This window comes from Heptranchias perlo, chromosome 11 (genome assembly GCF_035084215.1).
Source record: "Heptranchias perlo isolate sHepPer1 chromosome 11, sHepPer1.hap1, whole genome shotgun sequence".
Lineage (NCBI taxonomy): Eukaryota > Metazoa > Chordata > Chondrichthyes > Hexanchiformes > Hexanchidae > Heptranchias > Heptranchias perlo.
In genome coordinates, this window is record NC_090335.1 from 41,268,011 (window position 1) to 41,287,686 (window position 19,676).

At 41.2% G+C, this 19,676-nt stretch overlaps 1 protein-coding gene across 1 annotated transcript in view; it reads left to right on the forward strand.

Moving 5' to 3' along the window:
- Nucleotides 1–19,676, forward strand: part of epha6 (eph receptor A6) — a 475,249-nt gene that overhangs the window by 447,586 nt on the left and 7,987 nt on the right. The window contains exons 12-13 of the mRNA XM_067992840.1: nucleotides 9,141–9,290; nucleotides 12,144–12,337. Coding sequence (XP_067848941.1) covers nucleotides 9,141–9,290; nucleotides 12,144–12,337 — 344 coding nt within the window. The remainder of the gene's footprint in view (nucleotides 1–9,140; nucleotides 9,291–12,143; nucleotides 12,338–19,676) is intronic.

Here is a 19,676-nt window from a genome sequence, read left to right on the forward strand (position 1 = left end):
GGCTACCCTATCAAGTTTGTTAATTCAGATTGATGAATTGTTTTAATTAGTCCAGCTTGTTTGCGATTAGATTCCAGATACCACACTAGATAAAGCAAATTGCAATGTAAATGTTAAGAATTTCTGAAATAATTGTTTAATTACACAGCTAGTAACATTTACCATTACCATTAATGAAATATGTATAACATTACATGGGCTTTTTATATTTATGTTACAGCTAGCTTGGCTGGAATTTGAGTAACTTTAATAGCTAGATAATCAAAATTATTTCTAACATAGAAAAAGCATAATTGTTGGTTGATAGTCTGAAGTGTTCCACAATGTTAGATATGGCCTTTTTAGTCTTACTGCTGACTATGAAGGTAAGTACAGAATAACTAGGGTATATAGGATTAAGTTGCATGAGTAAACTTTGACATTTCAATACAGTCTTCTCATTCAACCAAACATTATTCATCAGAGCAAGAAATTAAGCTAAAGCTACAACAAAAAAAATGGCATAAGAGAGCTCCAGTGTGATATTTATAACTCCATTAGTGTCATGCTTCGCTTTGGGCCCGTTTTATGTAATAGATGACAAAATGCTATAATGAGTCGAGGGAATGTTTTGATATTTCTGTCTTTTTCACTTTTTTTTATAACCAAACCCTGGAGAAGAGACAAAGCTTAAAATCTTTCTACTCTTTTTTCCTTCCCTTGGCGTTAGCAGAAATACCCTTCATTATCTGGTATTTAAAAAAACATTTTTATCACAGATCTCCTACAGCAACTTCTCTTAAGTGAAGGATATGACAGATATCCTCATTAGAAGAGCTGCTTGTCAGCTTAGCAGAGTTTGCTGGAAAATGTTAAGCTGGGATAATTTTATTGTCATTATGCAACACAATCTCGATGAAAATCAATACCAACAATATTTAACTATTCATATTGCAATATATCAAACATAGGTAGAAACTAAAATATTGACAAAATAGCTCTATGTTTGCTAGTTTTAGATCCAGGAGTCCTAGAGTTCATATAGTATGACAGTCTGTCCTTTCACTTCTAGGAATTGGTTTCAATTCAGTCATGCAGAGAAGATAAAAAATCTCCTCCCGCTCATGGGTGTTAAAGGTCAGGAGTGAAATGAGTTTAAGCATTCTCAATCCATCTTCCACTGGGCAGAAATCCACAGGACAAAGCTATTCTGAATTCAACCCTATAAATGAAATGGAGTGGGTGTCATATACAGAGATTTTGGAAAAACATTTGATAAAGTACAACATAAGAGATTTATGACAAAGATAATGACTCACAAAATTAAGGGAAATGTGGCCGCATGGACAGAGAGATGGTTTGAGGGCAGAAAGCTAGGTGTAGGAGCAAAAGGAAGTTTCTTAGACTGGAGAGATCTAGTGGGTGGCATTCCACAGGGATCTGTGTTGGGGCCGCTATTGTTAATATTGTTAATAATACAACCATGAATGATGTATTATTAATGTGTTGATGACATCAAATTGGGGAATTGGAAGATTATGACAAGGACTATGAAGGACTGCAGGAGGATTGTGATAAGAAATTGATTTTTTTCTGTGCTAAATTTTTAACTTATAGTTTGTATTGCTAAAAAGCATGTGAGGGGTTAAAACACAGGATCACCCATGGTATTTCTCAAAGGAAAAGCCATGAGCTCAGTGACCAGACCAGCTCACTACAATAAGATTCCACGGTGGGAATTATTAAAGAAAAACAGAATGGCAAGTCTCAGGTGCTGCAGATTTCACATTGCATGGCAAGCGCCATATGCCATAAAGAGAAAAAGAAAGATTTGTATTTGTATAACGTTTTTCATGACTTCAAAATGTTCCAAAGTGGTTTACCACCAATGAAGTAGTTTTGAAGTGGAGTCACTGCTGTAGTGTAGGAAATGCAGCAGCCAATTTGCGCACAGCAAGCTCCCACAAACAGCAATGAAATAATGACCAGATAATCTGTTTTAGGTGTTGGTTGAGGGATAAATATCGGCCAGGACATCGGGGAGAACTTCCATGCTCTTCTTTGAATAATGCCGTGGGATCTTTTACGTCCACCTGAGAGGGCAGACAGGGCATTGGTTTAACATTTAATCTGAAAGTCATGGTCAAAGATTGGCTAAACACTTAATAATAATAGAAATGCAGCCTTTTGTTTCAATATAACCTCACTAGGGTTTGGATTGTATTTCTGTGGAAGCCTGATGACCTCAGTTTCAACTGTTTAGCCAGCAGAAGGGTGCTGTGTTTAAGTTTGTGCCAGCCAGCAGAGAAGCTAGGTTACTTTTGAACCTGTTATCGTTCAAAGTATAAGAAGTGAGCTTCTGTTTTAAAGTCTATGGGATAGATTTCCATCTTCACTGCCTAGACAGTAATCTGGCAGAGCAGATCACCCACCCAATCTAGAACCATCCCCCCCCCCCCCATCCCCCCGATTTTCATTCCATTCAAGATCTGCTCTATCAGATTATTGCCCAGGTGGTGAAGACAAAAATCTATCCCTATGTATACAGGAAAAGTGAGTGATGTCTTATTACTGTAGTTTGCAGGTTATTATAGGATCAGAGAACGGTTACAGCACAGAAGGAGTCCATTCAGCTCATCGAGCCCGTGCCGGCTCTTTGTAAGAGCAATCCAGTTAGTCCCATTCCCCCACTCTTTCTGCATAGCCCTGCAAATTTTTTCACTTCAAGTATTTATCCAATTCCTTTTTGAAAGCCATGATTCCACCACCCTTTCAAGCAACACATTCCAGATCATAACTACTCACTGCGTAAAAAATTTTTTTCCTCATGTCGCCTTTGGTTCCTTTGCCAATCACCTTAAATCTGTGTCCTCTGGTTCTCGAACCTTCCGCCAATGGGAATAGTTTCTCTTTATTTATTTTATCTAAACCTTTCATGATTTTGAACACTTCTTTCAAATCTCCTCTCAGCCTTCTCTGCTCTAAGGAGAACAACCCCAGCTCCCAGCTTCTCCAGTCTATCCATGTAACTGAAGTCCCTCATCCCTGGAATCATTCTAGTAAATCTTTTCTGCACCCTCTCTAAGGCCTTCACATTCTTCCTAAAGTGCAGTGCCCAGAACTGGATACGCTGCTCCAGTTGTGGCCGAATCAGTGTTTTATAAAGGTTCAACATAACTTCCTTTTTTTTGTACTCTATGCCTCTGTTTAAAGAGTCCAGGATCCCGTATGCTTTTTTAACTTCTTTCTCAACCTGTCCTGCCACCTTCAAAGATTTGTGCACATACACCCCCAGGTCTCTCTTTTCCTGCACCCCATTTAGAATTGTACCATTTAGTTTATATTGCCTCTCCTCATTTTTCCTGCCAGAATGTATCACTTCGCACTTCTCCGCATTAAATTTCATCTGCCATGTGTCCGCCCAGTCCACCAGCCTGTCTATGTCCTCTTGAAGTCTATCACTATCCTCCTCACTGTTCACTACATTTCCAAGTTTTGTGCCATCTGCAAATTTTGAAATTGTGCCCTGTACACCCAAGTCCAAGTTATTAATAAATATCAAAAAAAAACAGTGGTCCCAGAACCGACCCCTGGGGAACACCACTGTACACCTTCTTCCAGTCCGAAAAACAACTGTTCACCACTACTCTCTGTTTCCTGTCACTTAGCCAATTTCATATCCATGCTGCCACTGCCCCTTTTATTCCATGGTTCAATTTTGATGACAAGCCTATTATGTGGCACTTTATCCACCGCCTTTTGGAAGTCCATATACACCACATCAACCGCATTGCCCTCAGCAACCCTCTCTGTTACCTCATCAAAAATCTCAATCAAGTTAGTTAAACACGATTTGCCTTTATCAAAACAGTGCTGGCTTTCCTTTATTAATCCACACTTGTCCAAGTGACTATTAATTTTGTCCTGGATTATCTTTTCTAAAAGCTTCCCCACCACCAAGGTTAAACTGACTGGCCTGTAGTTGTCGGGTTTATCCTTACACCCTTTTTTGAACAAGGGTGTAACATTTGCAATTCTCCAATCCTCTAGCACCATCCCCACATCTAAGGAGGATTGGAAGATTATGACCAGCACCTCTGCAATTTCCACCCTTACTTCCCACAGCAATCTAGGATACATTCCATCCGAACCGAGTGATTTATCTACTTCAAGTACAGCCAGCCTTTCTAGTACCTGCTCTTTATCAATTTTTAGCCCATTCAGTATCTCAACTCTTTTACTGTGACTTTGGTAGCATCTTCTTGGTAAAGACAGATGCAAAGTACTCATTTAGTACCTAAGCCATGCCCTCTGCCTCCATACGTAAATCTTTTTGGTCCCTAATCGGCCCCACCCCTCCTCTTACTACCCATTTACTATTTATATGCTTGTAGAAAACTTTTGGATTATGTTAGCTGCCAGTCTATTCTCATACTCTCTCTATGTCCTTCATATTTCCTTTTTCACTTCTCTGTATTTTCCAAATTCAGCCTGGTTCTCACTTGTATTATCAACCTGACATCTGTCATGCACCCCCTTTCTCTACTTCATCTTACTCTGTATCTCTTTCGTCATCCAGGGAGCTCTGGCTTTGGTTTCCCTACCTTTCCCCTCGTGGGAATGTACCTGGACTGTACCCGAACCATCTCCTCTTTAAAGGCCGCCCGTTGTTTGATTACAGTTTTGCCTGCCAATCTTTGATTCCAGTTTACCCGGGCCAGATCCGTTCTCATCCCACCGAAATTGGCCCTCCTCCAATTAAGTATTTTTACTCTAGATTGCTCCTTGTCCTTTTCCATAACTAATCTAAACCTTATGATACTATGATCACTGTTCCCTAAATGTTTCCCACTGACACTTGCTCCAATTGACCCACCTCATTCCCCAGAACCAGATCCAGCAATGCCTCCTTCCTCATGGGCTGGAAACATACTGATCAAGAAAGTTCTCCTGAACACGCTTCAGAAATGTAGTACTTTAGCGCTGTGTCGCACTTTAGTACTGTGTTTTTACTAGATATGTATTCCGTACTTCTGATTTTTTTATTAATTTCCTTTTCGAAAAATGTTTTTTTTCTATTCCTTAAGATATTTCTTTTAAAAAGTACTAATATATAGTATTTCATGGTTGAGGTTCTATAGGCTGACAGAATGCATGCCAGGCAGTTTGCCAGGTGCCAGACCATATCTATGGCATACCTACCCACCAATGACTGAGAACAATTGCCTCAGCTTTCACCAGGTCAACATGGACAGAGCTTTGACATCTGCAGGGATGACTCTGCCAATGGTTAACAAGGTCATCACTACCCTCAACTGTCAGGCCTGGGGCTCATTCCCAGAAAACATGGCAATATCAGTTAATCTGCTGCACACACGGACCAAAGAGTGACTGATGCATCCATCAGCATGGCTGGCACTTTCATCTCCTTTCCCACTGAGTAGCATGACGCAGCTACCTGATGTTATCGCAGTGCTGCATTTCCCAAAGTACAGCGGTCACTGATGGCTGCCATATGTCCCAACCTGAAGCTCATCCTGGATGTCAGTAAGTGACTATATTTGTGATATTATTATTTTACATGTGAGGTCCTTGGAAGATGAAAGTGTGGTAACGCTTTCAATTGAAAGTTGCAGTTTGAATGTGTGCCCTGATGTAGGTACGCATGAGATGCAATGAAATAACTGTAAGGTTGTATGAGGGCTTAGCATTGGCAAACCATTAATAAAAAGCAGGCTGATAGCAAGGAGCAAGGGTCAAATGGCTTTGTTCTGTGCTGTAAACCTCTATGATGCTCTGGTAAAATTTTGCATGCAGGCCAACCATCCACATTTCACGCCAACAGCCAGCATTTTGAGGCCTGGTTATCATGTCCATATTGCTGATAAAACTCTGAGTAAACAAAGTCCTTTCCCATCAATACTGCCTATCTAAGTATAACTGTTAATGGACCAGAACAGGGTCTTCGTCTCATTAATGCTGCTAATAACAGCAGTCGTAGCTGCCGGACATTGTAGATGGAAATTCTCGTGAGAACGTCTCACTTACAACATACAGGAAGAATCACTAAATTTAGCTGCAGGAGCAATGTTGAAGAGAGAGGTGCCCCAGTCCAGTCCACTAGCAGCCGAACTTGGATAGAAACAGGATGGGGGACAATGGATCACATTGAAGGGAAGAGAGAAGGGGAACGGGCAATGAATGGGAGTGAAAAGAAAAGGGAAATGGATGGCATTGACTGGGAGAGAGGCGGTGCTTTAGGGTGGAGAAAGATGGAGAACTACAGCATTAACTGGTGGGGAGTGAAGAGAGAGTGCCAGCATTAATGGCAAGGCTGGGGGCAAGAGTGCCTCCTTGAACAGGGAGTAAAGAGTGTCACCACACCTGGAGGGGAAATGAGTGCTAGCTTGAATTGAGAGGATTGGAAGAGAAAAACAGTACCATCTTAAAGGGGTGGGGGGTGGAGTAGAGTGCCTGCTTAAACACAGGATGGTGAAAAAAGTGTACCAGCTTGATTGAGGGGAATGAAAGATGAAAACCAGCTTGAGCTGGGTTGAAGGGGAGGAGAGGCCCATGTTGCATTGAGGGGGAGAGAGAAAAGCGCCAGTATGAACTGGAAGGGTTGGAGGATGAGTGTTGTATGAAAGGGTGGGGAGCTGGATGGGGTACAGAGATTCTGTAAACTGGGGAAACAGTCACTCTCCCACATCTAGTTATGTTTCCACAGTTTACAGAATCTCTGTACCCCGTCCAGCTCCCCACCCCTTCACAGCAAAAAAGATTCACAAGGATGATACCAGAACTGAGAGGATATACTTGTCAGGAAAGGCTGAACAGGCTGGGGCTCTTTTCTCTAGAAAAGAGTAGGCTGAGGGGTGACCCAATAGAGGTCTTCAAGATAATGAAAGGTTTTAATAGGGTAGATGTAGAGAAAATGTTTCCACTTGTGGGGGAGTCCAAAACTAGAGGTCATAAATATAAGATAGTCACTAATAAATTCAATAGGGAATTCAGGAGAAATTTCTTCACCCAAAGAATGGTAAGACTGTGGAATGTATTATCATAAGGAGCAGTTGAGGCAAATAGCATAGATGCATTTAAAGGGAAGCTAGACAAGCACACGTGGGAGAAAGTAATAAAAGGGTTGGGGATTTTAGGAGTCGGGGGCACAGTCTAAAAATTAGAGCCAAACCTTTCAGGAGCGAGATTAGAAAACATTTCTACACACAAAGGGTTGTAGAAGTTTGGAACTCTCTTCTGCAAACGGCAATTGATACTAGCTCAATTGCTAAATTTAAATCTGAGATAGATAGCTTTTTGGCAACCTTAGGTATTAAGGGATATGGGCCAAAGGCAGGTATATGGAGATAGATCACAGATCAGCCATGATCTTATCAAATGGCGGAGCAGGCACGAGGGGCTGAATGGCCTACTCCTGTTCCTATGTTCCTATGGTATGCTGATAGGGTTAGATGAAGTGGGGGAGAGGGGGAGGTTCCTGTGGAGCACAAATGCCGGCATAGGCCAGTTGGACCAAATGGGCTGTTTCTGTGCTGTAGACTAGATATAACTCGATTTAATATTTGGATTTCCTTTTCAGGCTTTCATATGCTTACATTTTCTTTCTCTCCTACACAAGTTGGGTAGACCTACAGCTTAATTTGCAAGGCCCATGTAATTGCTTGTTTTCACACATCATTGGCTTATAATAAGGTCCACTCAAGGTGTCTTTTTCACAGCTATGTCAGCTGTTCTGAAACTGTTGGTCAACTTTTGCTAGTTTTCTAGGTTGGTGTTTATGGTTTTGTAGCATGCTATCTTAGGCAGCCTAATGGGTAAATGATACAGTTGAATGGTCAAACCTTGCAAAGAAAAAACTTATATTTATAGAACACCTTTCACACCCTCAAGATGTCCTTAAGCAATTTACAGGCAATTACTTTTGTAATTTGCAGACAACAAGGTCCCATAAACAGCAATGAGATGAAGGGCCAGTTAACCTGTTTTTTTGGTGGCATTGGTTGAGGGATGAATGTTGGCAGGATACCGAAAGAACTCTCTTGCTCTTCATTGAATAGTGTCATTTGAGCAGGCATACGGGGCCTCAGTTTAATGTCTCATCCAAAAGACAGCACCTCCAACAATGCAGTGCTACTTTAGTGCTGCAGTGAAGTGTCACCTGGTCCTGGAGTAAAGCTTGAAGCATAACTTTCTGACTCAGAGGCAATACTGACAGTTCTAATACTCATTAAGGTATGCAGTCTTCTCCTGCTTCTGCTCCCAAGTTTTGTACACACTAGTGTTGAGCCTGGCCACCACCTCCTGGCAAGCATGTTGTGCTGTTCTCTCATACAAGGATGCCCTCGGGTATCAAATAGGACAAATTCTTCTCACACCCACCTCCTGCATGCAACGTTTCACTAGCCATTTAATGGGGGTGGGGGCTGCATTACTTGCCCATTGATTACATTTCACACTTCGGCCTTTGACTCAATTTCATTTTATTTTGGTCTGCTCCATCTTTGCCCCTATCATCCCATTCAACCTTTGGAAAGGCTGACAAGTATGTAAAACATTCCAGCCTCTCTAAAGATTGAAGATTTTTCTCCCAATGTAGCCACTTACATTTAAGTGTCTACATCCCTTTATGTTTTTCCAGCAGCCCTGTTACACCATCCCCTCCCCAAAGTGCTCTCCCTATGTCTCTCCCAGTATGTGCAGGGAATGCAATCTACAGATTTACGTAACCTGTTAGGTCAAGTACGCTAGCAGTGTATGTTGTATTCCAGGAGCAGCAATCCCACCTGGGATGGGACTGCATTGGTCTCTTTATCAAGCCGATTGCCCTTATCAGCCAATTTAGTTACCACCTCTGAGAATTCCAGTAAGCGTAGGATTAACTCTTGCATTGTATGTAACCTGGGTTAGGCTTTACTGGAGCTTGTTTAAATCTACTTTATTCCTCAGCACTATTATTTCACACCTTTAGGTGCACATGTGCATGACCAAAATCTCCCAGGAACTAATCATTGTAAAACAAGGCTATCAAGCTGTTAATTTAATAACAATGTAGTCAAGGCTTTATGTGGAATAAGAAAGAACATTTCACTTTTAATCCAGTATTGTACAGATAACTCATATGGACTTCTTTCTTGGTACAGGGTGGAAAAATTCCTATTCGGTGGACTGCTCCTGAAGCAATAGCCTACAGGAAGTTCTCTTCAGCGAGCGATGTGTGGAGTTATGGGATTGTAATGTGGGAAGTGATGTCATATGGGGAAAGACCTTACTGGGAGATGTCCAACCAAGATGTAAGTTATTCATACAGTTAATTTTGTCAGTCATGTAACAACATATTTTACTTGTGTGTAGATGTGCGACTCATTATTTGTATTATTACTTTCTGCATTTCAACACTTTGTAGAAGAGACATGAAGGTAGAACTTCCAACCAGCTATGCCCAATCAGAAAAATCGGCAGAGATCTATTACGCCAGATTTAATGTTCCGGTCGGCTTTTGTAATGGCACAATCTGCAATTAATTGTATTAAATTTAGCGCCCGTGACCTTATTTAGACATTAATTTAGACTATAGCTGTGATCCTATTTCCCTTTATCTTCCTGTGACTTTTTCTACTCTTCATTTTCAAATATTTATCCAATTCCCTTTTAAATAATGTGATAAGAGCTAATTCCATGACCCTGTGCTTCTAGCATGAAAGCTGTGCTCAAAAGGAGCATGGTTCATAGATAGGACAATATTGTAGCCCCAATTATCCAACCTATGACCCCTGTGAGCTCCCCGCTAGGCACATTGGGTTGCGGAATTATCTCTATACTGTCTACCTCAAAAGCCATTTATAATAAAGCACTCCATTTCAAATGGCCTTATGTGTGAAAAAAATGTCTTCCCCTCTTTATTTTTCTTATGATAATACATGGCAAATTTCAACCTTGATGAGCTGCCAGCTGATCTGACTAGCTGTTTAGAAAGAATTTCTGAACCTGCTGAAGAGACCTCATGTAGTATGATTGGAAAAGCCCTGCAAAATCTCCAAACCAAGTACAGATTGAACAGCTGTTCTGATCTGTTGACTAATAGAATAAAGGCCTAGAAATTGCAGAATTGTTCTGGGGCAAAAGTTCAGTATTTTCTGCGCAGGGGGTTGGAATTCTGATAGACCTGCAGTCCGCTCCTTCTAAAATACATGCTAAATTCCGATGGAAGTGAGTGTGAGCAGAAGGTATGCCTACCCCTAACATGGTGGATGTATGCAAATGACAGGATAATGAAGTCAGAACCTGATCTGCCAGAAATTCTGTTATTTAAGCCAGAATTGCACTTTAACTAAAGCCTGTAGAAAAGAGGAGTAAGTACCTGCATGACTTGCCAAACCAGGAAGTGACTGAGTTCATAGCCTTTGACTGTCCAGAAACTTTTTCTGAATTACCTATTTGCACTGAAGCAAATAGACATTTCTTTCAGCTCTGTTGCTAAAAAGGGTTGTGCAAGTTGCCTTTCCACAGTTTAAGGCAGGGAAATCTTTTTCATCCCACCCTTCTGTTATGGAGCCCTTACCATGGGATTCATGGTGGGCATTCCCATGCATGTCCTTATGCTGGGGGCAGAACAGGAGCAGGAGGAAGAGAAAATCAGGCAGACATACATGATAAGGCTACATTAAAGGAAAAGAAGACCAGCTAGGAGGTACCCTTCCATCAAAGCCTACAAACCACAAGGCTCCCTCGAGGGTGTGTCAAAAGAGGCCTGCTTAAGTAAGCAGTGGGTCAGTAAAGAGGCATAGAAGAACTCCTGGTGTATTTTCACCTTCACCGCCAAGGCTGTCATCTTAATTAGGTGTCATTCGTAGCTCAGTGATAGCACTCTTGCCTCTGAGTCAGAAGGTCATGGAGTCAAGTCTTAATCCAGAGACTTGTGCACATAATCTAAGATGACACTTCAGTGCAGTACTGAGGGAGTGTTGGACTGTCAGAGATGCCCTGTCTGCCCTCTCAGGTGAAAGCTAAAAAGCCCATGGCACTATTCGAAGAAAGATAGGGGGGTTCTTCCAGAGTTCTTGAAATCAATGGGATGAAAACCGGGCGGGTTCTACAACAGCTGGGTCATCCGCTCTCCCAGATTACCGCCCAGGCAGTGAGGATATCCCCTTAAACACAAAAAACAAAGAAAGAGCAGCCACACTTTGTAACACTAGCCTTCATATTATGAAGGTGTTTTACTGTGAACATATATATTTGCAACAAGTGCTTCTTTTCTTCATTGTGCTGCCTCAGGTACCTTTCTGCTGCTCTTAAACCCAAACTGGTCCTCCTTCTAGGTACTACCTAAGATCCAGTTATCCCAGTGAGCAAGAGAGTGGCATTAGACTAGGTGGCACAAATGGAGAAAAACACCTGCTCAGACTTGATGGGCAGATTGGCCTGTTTCTGAGCTGTGATTCATCTTTCTTTCTTTCCCTGGAATGCGAGATAGCCCACTGGCATTTACTGGCACAATGCATACACATATGAGATCATGATCCTGAGGCAAGCAGCCAGGAGATTCCAGTCTTATGATTAAATTTCCTGCCAACCTCAGGAGTGTTGTTAGGCCTGAGTTCAGTGCACTAATCTTTCTGCCCATGGAATTTTCCAGGCAGTTTTGTCACCTGGTACTCTGTTGTATACAAAAATTCGTACCCGGAATTAGACCTCATTGGCTGAAACAGGACTACGGGAATGTGAGATCCCAGACTTACCCATTGGTACTCCAATAAAACTTTGTTCTGTGTTCCCAGCGATGATCCATATAATGGCCAGTGGGGCATCTGTTACCATTGCTTACGACTAAAATACAAAAAAAATCATTGAGATATCCTTATGTGCCTATTTTGAAGGATGCTAAAAAAATTCAGTACTTTAAACAGATGTTATTTAGACATGATACCATCAGTTATAACATGAAAATCAATTGTAATACTCTTTATCCTATGTTGCCCCACCTCATTCTCATAACCAATCGAATGTATATGATTATGAAAACAAACTGACTATGCTTTGCTCTCATAGTTTGTTAACATTATATGGATATGCCAATAGAATTACATCCCTGAAGCAACATGCTCAAAAATGCTATCTCCTCCTTCCATACCCTATTCTTTTAGGTCATTTTATCTATAGAAGAAGGTTATCGACTCCCTTCACCAATGGGGTGCCCAGCAACCCTCCACCAGCTCATGCTTCATTGCTGGCAAAAGGAACGAAATCACAGGCCAAAGTTCCCAGAAATTGTCAGCTTCTTGGACAAGGTGATTCGCAATCCCAGCAGCCTTCAGACCCTAGTGGAAGAGGTGCATGGGTGGGTACACACTATGCTGTGCACATAAAGATAATTTTTATGTACAAGTCTCAGTATTTCATGCAGGATTGCACACTTTCTTTATATTTTACAAGAACTCTGACATAATAAGTGTGGAGATATGAATTATTTTCATATCTCCAAACTTGTCATAAATTGTAAATTTGCTTAAAAATTATATTGCAAATATAGAATATAAGAATAGAAAAATTGTCCTTATCAGCCACAGATATGATAAGTATCTCTAAATATTTAATTGACTTTGATTATATAGCAAGACTCACCTGTGCTGCTATTTATTATGAGATATACTTTGTCTATACAGGAGACATTTTCAACAAAGAAAGAGTTATGTGAAATTTGCATTCTCAACTAAAGTGTTCTGTTTCATAGTATCTCTGCTTGGAGAAAGATTTACTCTTTTTTGCTTTTGGTAGACAAATTGTAACGGTCTTTATACTTGTGTTTACAAATTCACGACAAATGTTAAAGAAAAGAATTATTCACCCCTTATTTTCTGGGTTGGCATTGTGACAGACATGAGCTCTGTCCCGTTAAAAAATCTCTCTTTGTTATATCTTTTAATTTAACCGTAGCCTTTTACAGCGTTGTATCTGTGCTGGCTCCTTGCTAGAGCAATGCAAAACTGATTCCACTGCTGCTCTCTGCTCCCATAGCCCTGTTATTTACTTTAAATGCTTCAAATGTTTATCCCATTTTTCTTTTGAAAGTGCAATTGTGTCTGCCTCAATTGTTCCCTTGTAAACAATTTTACAACACCAAGTTATAGTCCAGCAATTTTATTTTAAATTCACAAGCTTTCGGAGATTTTCTCCTTCCTCAGGCAAATAAGATATACTTTGTCTATACAGGAGACATTTTCAACAAAGAAAGAGTTATGTGAAATTTAGTTGCATTCTCAACTAAAGTGTTCTGTTTCATAGTATCTCTGCTTGGAGAAAGATTTACTCTTTTTTGCTTTTGGTAGACAAATTGTAACAAATTGTAACAAATTTTCTCCTTCCTCATTTGCCTGAGGAAGGAGAAAATCTCCGAAAGCTTGTGAATTTAAAATAAAATTGCTGGACTATAACTTGGTGTTGTAAAATTGTTTACAATTGTCAACCCCAGTCCATCACCGGCATCTCCACATCAATTGTTCCCCGTGGCAAAGCCTTCACGTGCTCCAACAGCCCTTGAGTCTGATTCAGTAAACAACTCATTCAGACTGCTTTCCTCATCTGATCCACATGGGGTGATAGAAATAATTAATATTGATAACCAGGCTGCTGGGAAAGGATTTGTGAAAGCTCTGTTTTTGATCTGAGGTATAAAAAGCTCCTGCAACCTGGTATCTTCATCATGTGTGAATGGGGGGTGGGGGGAGATGTGCTCCATGTAGGATCACTCAGTGTAAGGACTGTGTAAAGAAATTTAAGGTATATAGTACAGGGATCTTTGCAAAAGCACAGAGGTTGGCAAAAACAGAGAATGAACCTCTAATGGAGTGAAGCGCAAATAGAATGAGGACTTTCAACTGGGAATTTGGTGAGTGTGGGAATTAGGTGCAGAGGGGGGAGGAGATGCTAAGTGATTTAAACCAAGGAACTATAAACTAATCTACCAACTTTTCAAACTTAAATAAAAAAATACATAAAATCTTTTAAAAAGACTAAGAATGAGAGGAGTATAAAGGGAGCAACGCGAGGAACTAATAATCAAGAAAAAGTCAAAAAGTGACGTCACAAGTCAAGGAGGAATGCCAAAGGTAAGTCAGTAAGTATTCAGCTTATTGGTTAGTGTTTTTAGTGGTTAGAGTCTTTAGTGGTTGTTGTTTTAGTGTTAGATAAATGGTAAATTGCCTTAAAGCTAAACAGACAGTTTAAATAACTGTAGCTAACACGTCATGCACGTCGCATGCACATCCTGTGCCATGTGGGAACTCCAGAACACTTTGGTTGTCCTAGAAAACCACATGTGCAGGATGTCCCGCCAACTGTTCGAGCTTGAGCTCAGAGTTTCTGAGCTTGAGGGGCGTCTGGAGTCACTACAGTGCACACGGGAAGCTGAGAGTTTTGTGGATAGCACGTTACAGGAGGTGGTCACCCCGCAGCTACAGAGAGTTCAAGTGGAGAGGGAGTGAGTGACCACCAGACAAACTAGGAGGAACAGGCAGGATTGCAGGAGTCCCTTGGGAGTGTGGTACTCACAAACCAGTATTCAGTGTTGAATACCAGTGGGGGTATTGACAACTCGGGAGAGTGCAATAAGGAGCAAATCCATGGCACTATGGGAGACTCGGCTGCACAGGGAGACAACAGAAATGCAGTTGTTATAGGGGATTCGATAGTCAGGGGGATAGACAGGCGTTTCTGCAACTGCCACATGAGTCCCGTACAGTTTGTTGCCTCCCTGGTACCAGGGTGAAGGGCATCACTGATAGGGTGCAGAACGTTTTGAGAGGGGGAAGTGGATCTGCCAGAAGTTGTAGTCCATGTGGGAACCAATGTCATAGGAGAGAAAAGAGTCGAGGTCCTGCAGTCAGAGTTTCAGGTGCTAGGGAGGAAGTTAAAAAGCAGGACCTCAAAGGTAGTAATCTCTGGATTACTCCCAGTGCCACGCGCTAGTGAATATAGGAATAGTAGGATAAGACAGGTTAATGCGTGGCTGGAGAAATAGTGCAGGAGGGAGGGCTTCATATTCCTGGGACATTGGGACCAGTTCTGGGGCAGGAGGGAGCTGTTCAAGATGGACGGGTTGCACCTCAACAGAGCTGGGACCAATGTCCTTGCCTGGAGGTTAACTAGTGTTGTGGGGAAGGTTTTAAACCAATTTAGCAGGGGGGTGGGCACCAGGATGAAAAATTAGAGAGGAGAAACAAAGTGCACAGAGGACAGGGATGGACAAGTAGCACTAGGGTAAAGGAGAGTTCAGAAATAGGAGGGATCAGACGGGGGCAAATGCGAGGCAGTCTCAGATGAGATTGGAGCACATGTCCGTAAATGCATATAGCGTGGTAAATAAGGTCAGTGAGCTGCAGGCCCAATTTGCCACATGGGACTATGATATAGTGGCAATAACTGAGACCTGGCTCAAAGAAGGGGAGGATTGGGTACTTACTATTCCTGGCTACAGGGTATTCAGGAAAGATAGGGAAGGAAAGAAAGGAAGGAGAATGGCAGTATTGATCAAAGAAACTATTATAGCACTGAAAAGCGATGATGTGGTTGAGGGGTCAAAGACAAAATCTATTTGGTTAGAATTAAGGAACAATAGAGGAGCTATTACACTACTGAGTGTATACCAAAGGGCACCAAATAGTGGGAAGGAGATAGAAGAGCAAATTTGCAGGCAAATTATTGAAAGATGCAAGGACTATAGAGTAGTGATAATAGGGGACTTCAATTATCCCAATATAGATTGGGACAGTAACAGTGTAAAGGTCAAAGGGGAGGAGGAATTCCTGAAATGTGTTCAAGAGAACTTTCTGGAACAGTGTGTTTCCAGCCAAACCAGAAAGGAAACAGTACTGGATCTAGTTCTGGGGAATGAAGTGGGGCAGTTGGAGCATGTTTCACTGGGAGCATTTGGGGAACAGTGTTCATAATATCATTTGGTTTAGAATAGTTATGGAAAAGGACAAGGAACAATCACATGTGAAAATGCTTAACTGGAGGAGGGTGAATTTCAGTGAGTTAAAAAGGGACGCACAGGCAGATTGGAATCAAAGTAGTCGGCAAAACATTAATTGAACAAAGGGAGGCCTTCAAGAAGGAGTTGGTTCGGGTGCAGAGTAGACACATTCCTACTGTGGGGAAAAGAAGGGCATCCAAAGCTAGAGCTCCCTGGATGACTAAAGATATAGAGGTTAAAATGAAACAGGAAAAGGAGACTTATGACAATTGTAAGGTATACAATACAGTAGAGAACTGAGTTGAATACAGAAAGTATAGAGGAGAACAAAAAAAGGGAATATGAGGGGCAAAGAGAGAGTATGAGAATAGATTAGTGGCTAACATAAAAGGGAACCCAAAAGTCTTTTATAAACATATAAATAGTAAAAGGGTAGTCAAAGGAAGGGTTGGGCCGATTAGGGACAAAAAAGGAGATCTTCTTGTGGAGGCAGAGGGCATGGCTGAAGTGCTAAATGAATACTTTGCATCAATTTTCACTAGAGAAGAAGGTGCTGAAATTATAGCAGTAAAGGAGGAGGTAGTAGCAATATTGGATAGGATAAAAATAGATAAAGAGGAGATACTTAAAAGATTGGCAGTCACCTAGTCCAGATGGGATGCATCCTAGGTTACTGAGGGAAGTAAAGGTGGAAATTGCAGAGGCTCTGGGCCCAATCTTCCAATCCTCCTTAGAAAAGGGGGACGGTGCTGGAGGACAGGAGGATTGCAAATGTTACACCCCTGTTCAAAAAAGAGAGGAATAAACTGAACAATTACAAACCAATCAGCCTTACATCGGTGGTGGGGGAGCTTTTAGAGACAATAATCCAGGACAAAGTTAATTGGCACTTGGAAAAGTATGGGCTAATAAATGAAAGTCAGCACAGATTTGTTAAAGGAAAATTGTGTTTGACTAACTTGATTGAGTTCTTCGGTGAAGTAACGGAAAGGGTTGACGAGGGTAGTGAGGTTGATGTTGTGTATATGCACTTTCAAAAAACATTTGATAAAGTACCACATAATAGACTTATAAGCAAAATTAAAGCCCGTGGGATTAAAAGGACAGTCGCAGCATGGATACAAAATTGGCTAAGAATCAGAAAGCAGAGAGTAGTGGTGACCAGTTGTTTTTCAGACTGGAGGGAAGTATACAGTGGTGTTCCCCACGGGTTGGTATTCGGACCACTGCCCTTTTTGATATATATTAATGACCTGAACTTGGGTGTAATTTCAAAGTTTGCAGATGACATGAAATTCGGAAATGTAGTAAACAATGTGGAAGATAGTACCAGACTTCAGGAGGACGTAGACAGACTAGTGAAATGGGCAGGCATATGGCAGATGAAATTTAACGCAGAGAGGTGTTAAGTGATCCATTTTGGTAGGAGGAATGCGGCGAGGCAATATAAACTAAATGGCACAATTTTAAAGGGGGTGCAGGAACAGAGAGACCTGGGGGTGCACATACACAAATCTTTGAAGGTGGCAGGACAAGTTGAGAAAGCTGTTAAAGAAAGCATATGGGATCCTGGGCTTTATTAATAGAGGCATCGAGTACAAATGCAAGGAAGTTCTGCTAAACCTTTAGAAAACACTGGTTAGGCCTTAGCTGGAGTATTGTGTTCAATTCTGGGCACCACACTCTAGGAACAATGTTAAGGCCTTAAAGATTTACTAGAATGGTGCCAGGGATGAGGGGCTTCAGTTATGTGGAGAGACCGGAGAAGCTGGGATTGTTTTCCTTAGAACAGAGAAGGTTAAGGGGAGATTTGATGGTGGTGTTCAAGATCATGAACAGTTTTGACAGAGTAAATAAGGAGAAACTGCTTCCATTGGCAGAAGGGTCGGTAACCAGAGGACACGGATTTAAGATGATTGGCAAAAGAGCCAAAGCCGACATGAGGAAACATTTTTTTACGCAGCGAGTTGTAATGATCTGGAAAGCAATGCCTGAAAGGGTGGTGGAAGCAGATTCAATAGTAACTTTCAAAAGAGAATTATATAAATACTTGAAGGGAAAAAATGTACAGGGCTGTGGAGAAAGAGCAGGGGAATGAGACTAATTGGATAGCTCTTTCAAAGAGCCGGCAAATATGGCCTCCCCCTGTCCTGTACCTACTATGATACTGTGAAATACTTTAGTTATTTTAGTTTCAGGAAATAGCTTAAAGTGAGGATGAAAGTTAAGTACTATATTGGTTTTTATTTGCTACTCCATTAGGGGGCACAAGGCTGCAACCAAAGATAATATTTTTCAATAAGATACTAAAAGTCTTCTGTTGCCACTTTCCTACCAACAATCAATCGCTCTGCAGGCATACTTTAAGTTGGCCCTGGTAAAGGTGAAACTGTATCTAATTTGACTCTAATTCACCCTATTTCCTTCTCTGTCATTCGCTCTGTTTCTTGCTCTATCCTTAAATTTCAGTGGTTTAGAAGATAGACTATTGATCCCATTGTTCACCAAGGTTCCAGATGCCCCTTTGACCTCACTTGACTATTCCAATGCACTCCTTGCTGGCCTCCCATGCTCCATTCTCCAGAAACTGCAACTTATCCAACACGTATCTTGTCTCACACTAAGTCCCACTTGCCCATCACCCCTTCCCTGAGCTACATTAGCTTCCTATCCCCTAACATCTCAAACTTAAATTCCTCACCCTCATCTTTAAATCCCTCCAAGGTGTTGTTTCACCCTACCTTTGCAACCTCCTCCTGCCCTATATCCTCCCCAACACACCATTCCTCTGACTCCAGTCTCTTGTACATTCACCTTCCATTCACCATGCCATTGGTGGCAGAGCTTTCAGCTACCTGGCTCCTACTGTCTAGAATTCCTTCCCTAAACCCCTTCACCTCTGCACCTCTCCCTTCCTTTAAAAACCTCCTCAAAACCCATCTCTTTAACCAATGTTTTGAACACCTCTCCTAATCTCTCCTTTCCTGTCTTGTCATCTGTTTTCCTTATGCCTATCTGTGAAGTGCCTTGGGACATTTCTTTTTACTTTAAAGGTATTACAGAGGTATCTTCGTTAATACTTCTGTGGAGCGTATATCTTTATTTCTCTATTACTGCAAAGAAATATTCTCTATTTCCTACCAAATATGGTTTAAATTACCCCCAATCGGTCCCCATTTTCCTTAGGAGCCCTTTATGTTTATTGATGATGGAATTAAGTTATGTTTTCAGTTCAGTTTATTATTTGGCCAAATTTTATAAATCTGGATCATTTTTTTAATTTCATTTCATCCAATTCATATAGAAATCATACGCAGAATAATGCAGAGCTGCAACATCTTATCAAGCCGAAAAATTAAATGTATGCATTCAGAAATAACACTGAGGCACTTTGTTTATATAAAACTATTAAAAACTGTTTAGTTTGATTTTGGTGAATTAGCATGGACGATTTATCTACTTGTATTTCATTATTTGTAGATTTTTCAGTGCTGCTGGGTGAAGTATCATTTGTTCCAATTATGTCCTCCAAGTTAGAGTGAGAAAGCTGGTATATGAAGCAAATTAACTTATGACAGTTAAGGTTTTTACCACAAAGTTTAGACAGAATGTTGCTTAGATTTTCTTTTCTCTCTCAACTTTTCTGCTTTATTCCCCTGAAGGATTTGATGGCATATAGCGTTCTTCAATTGGAAACAGCAGTAAC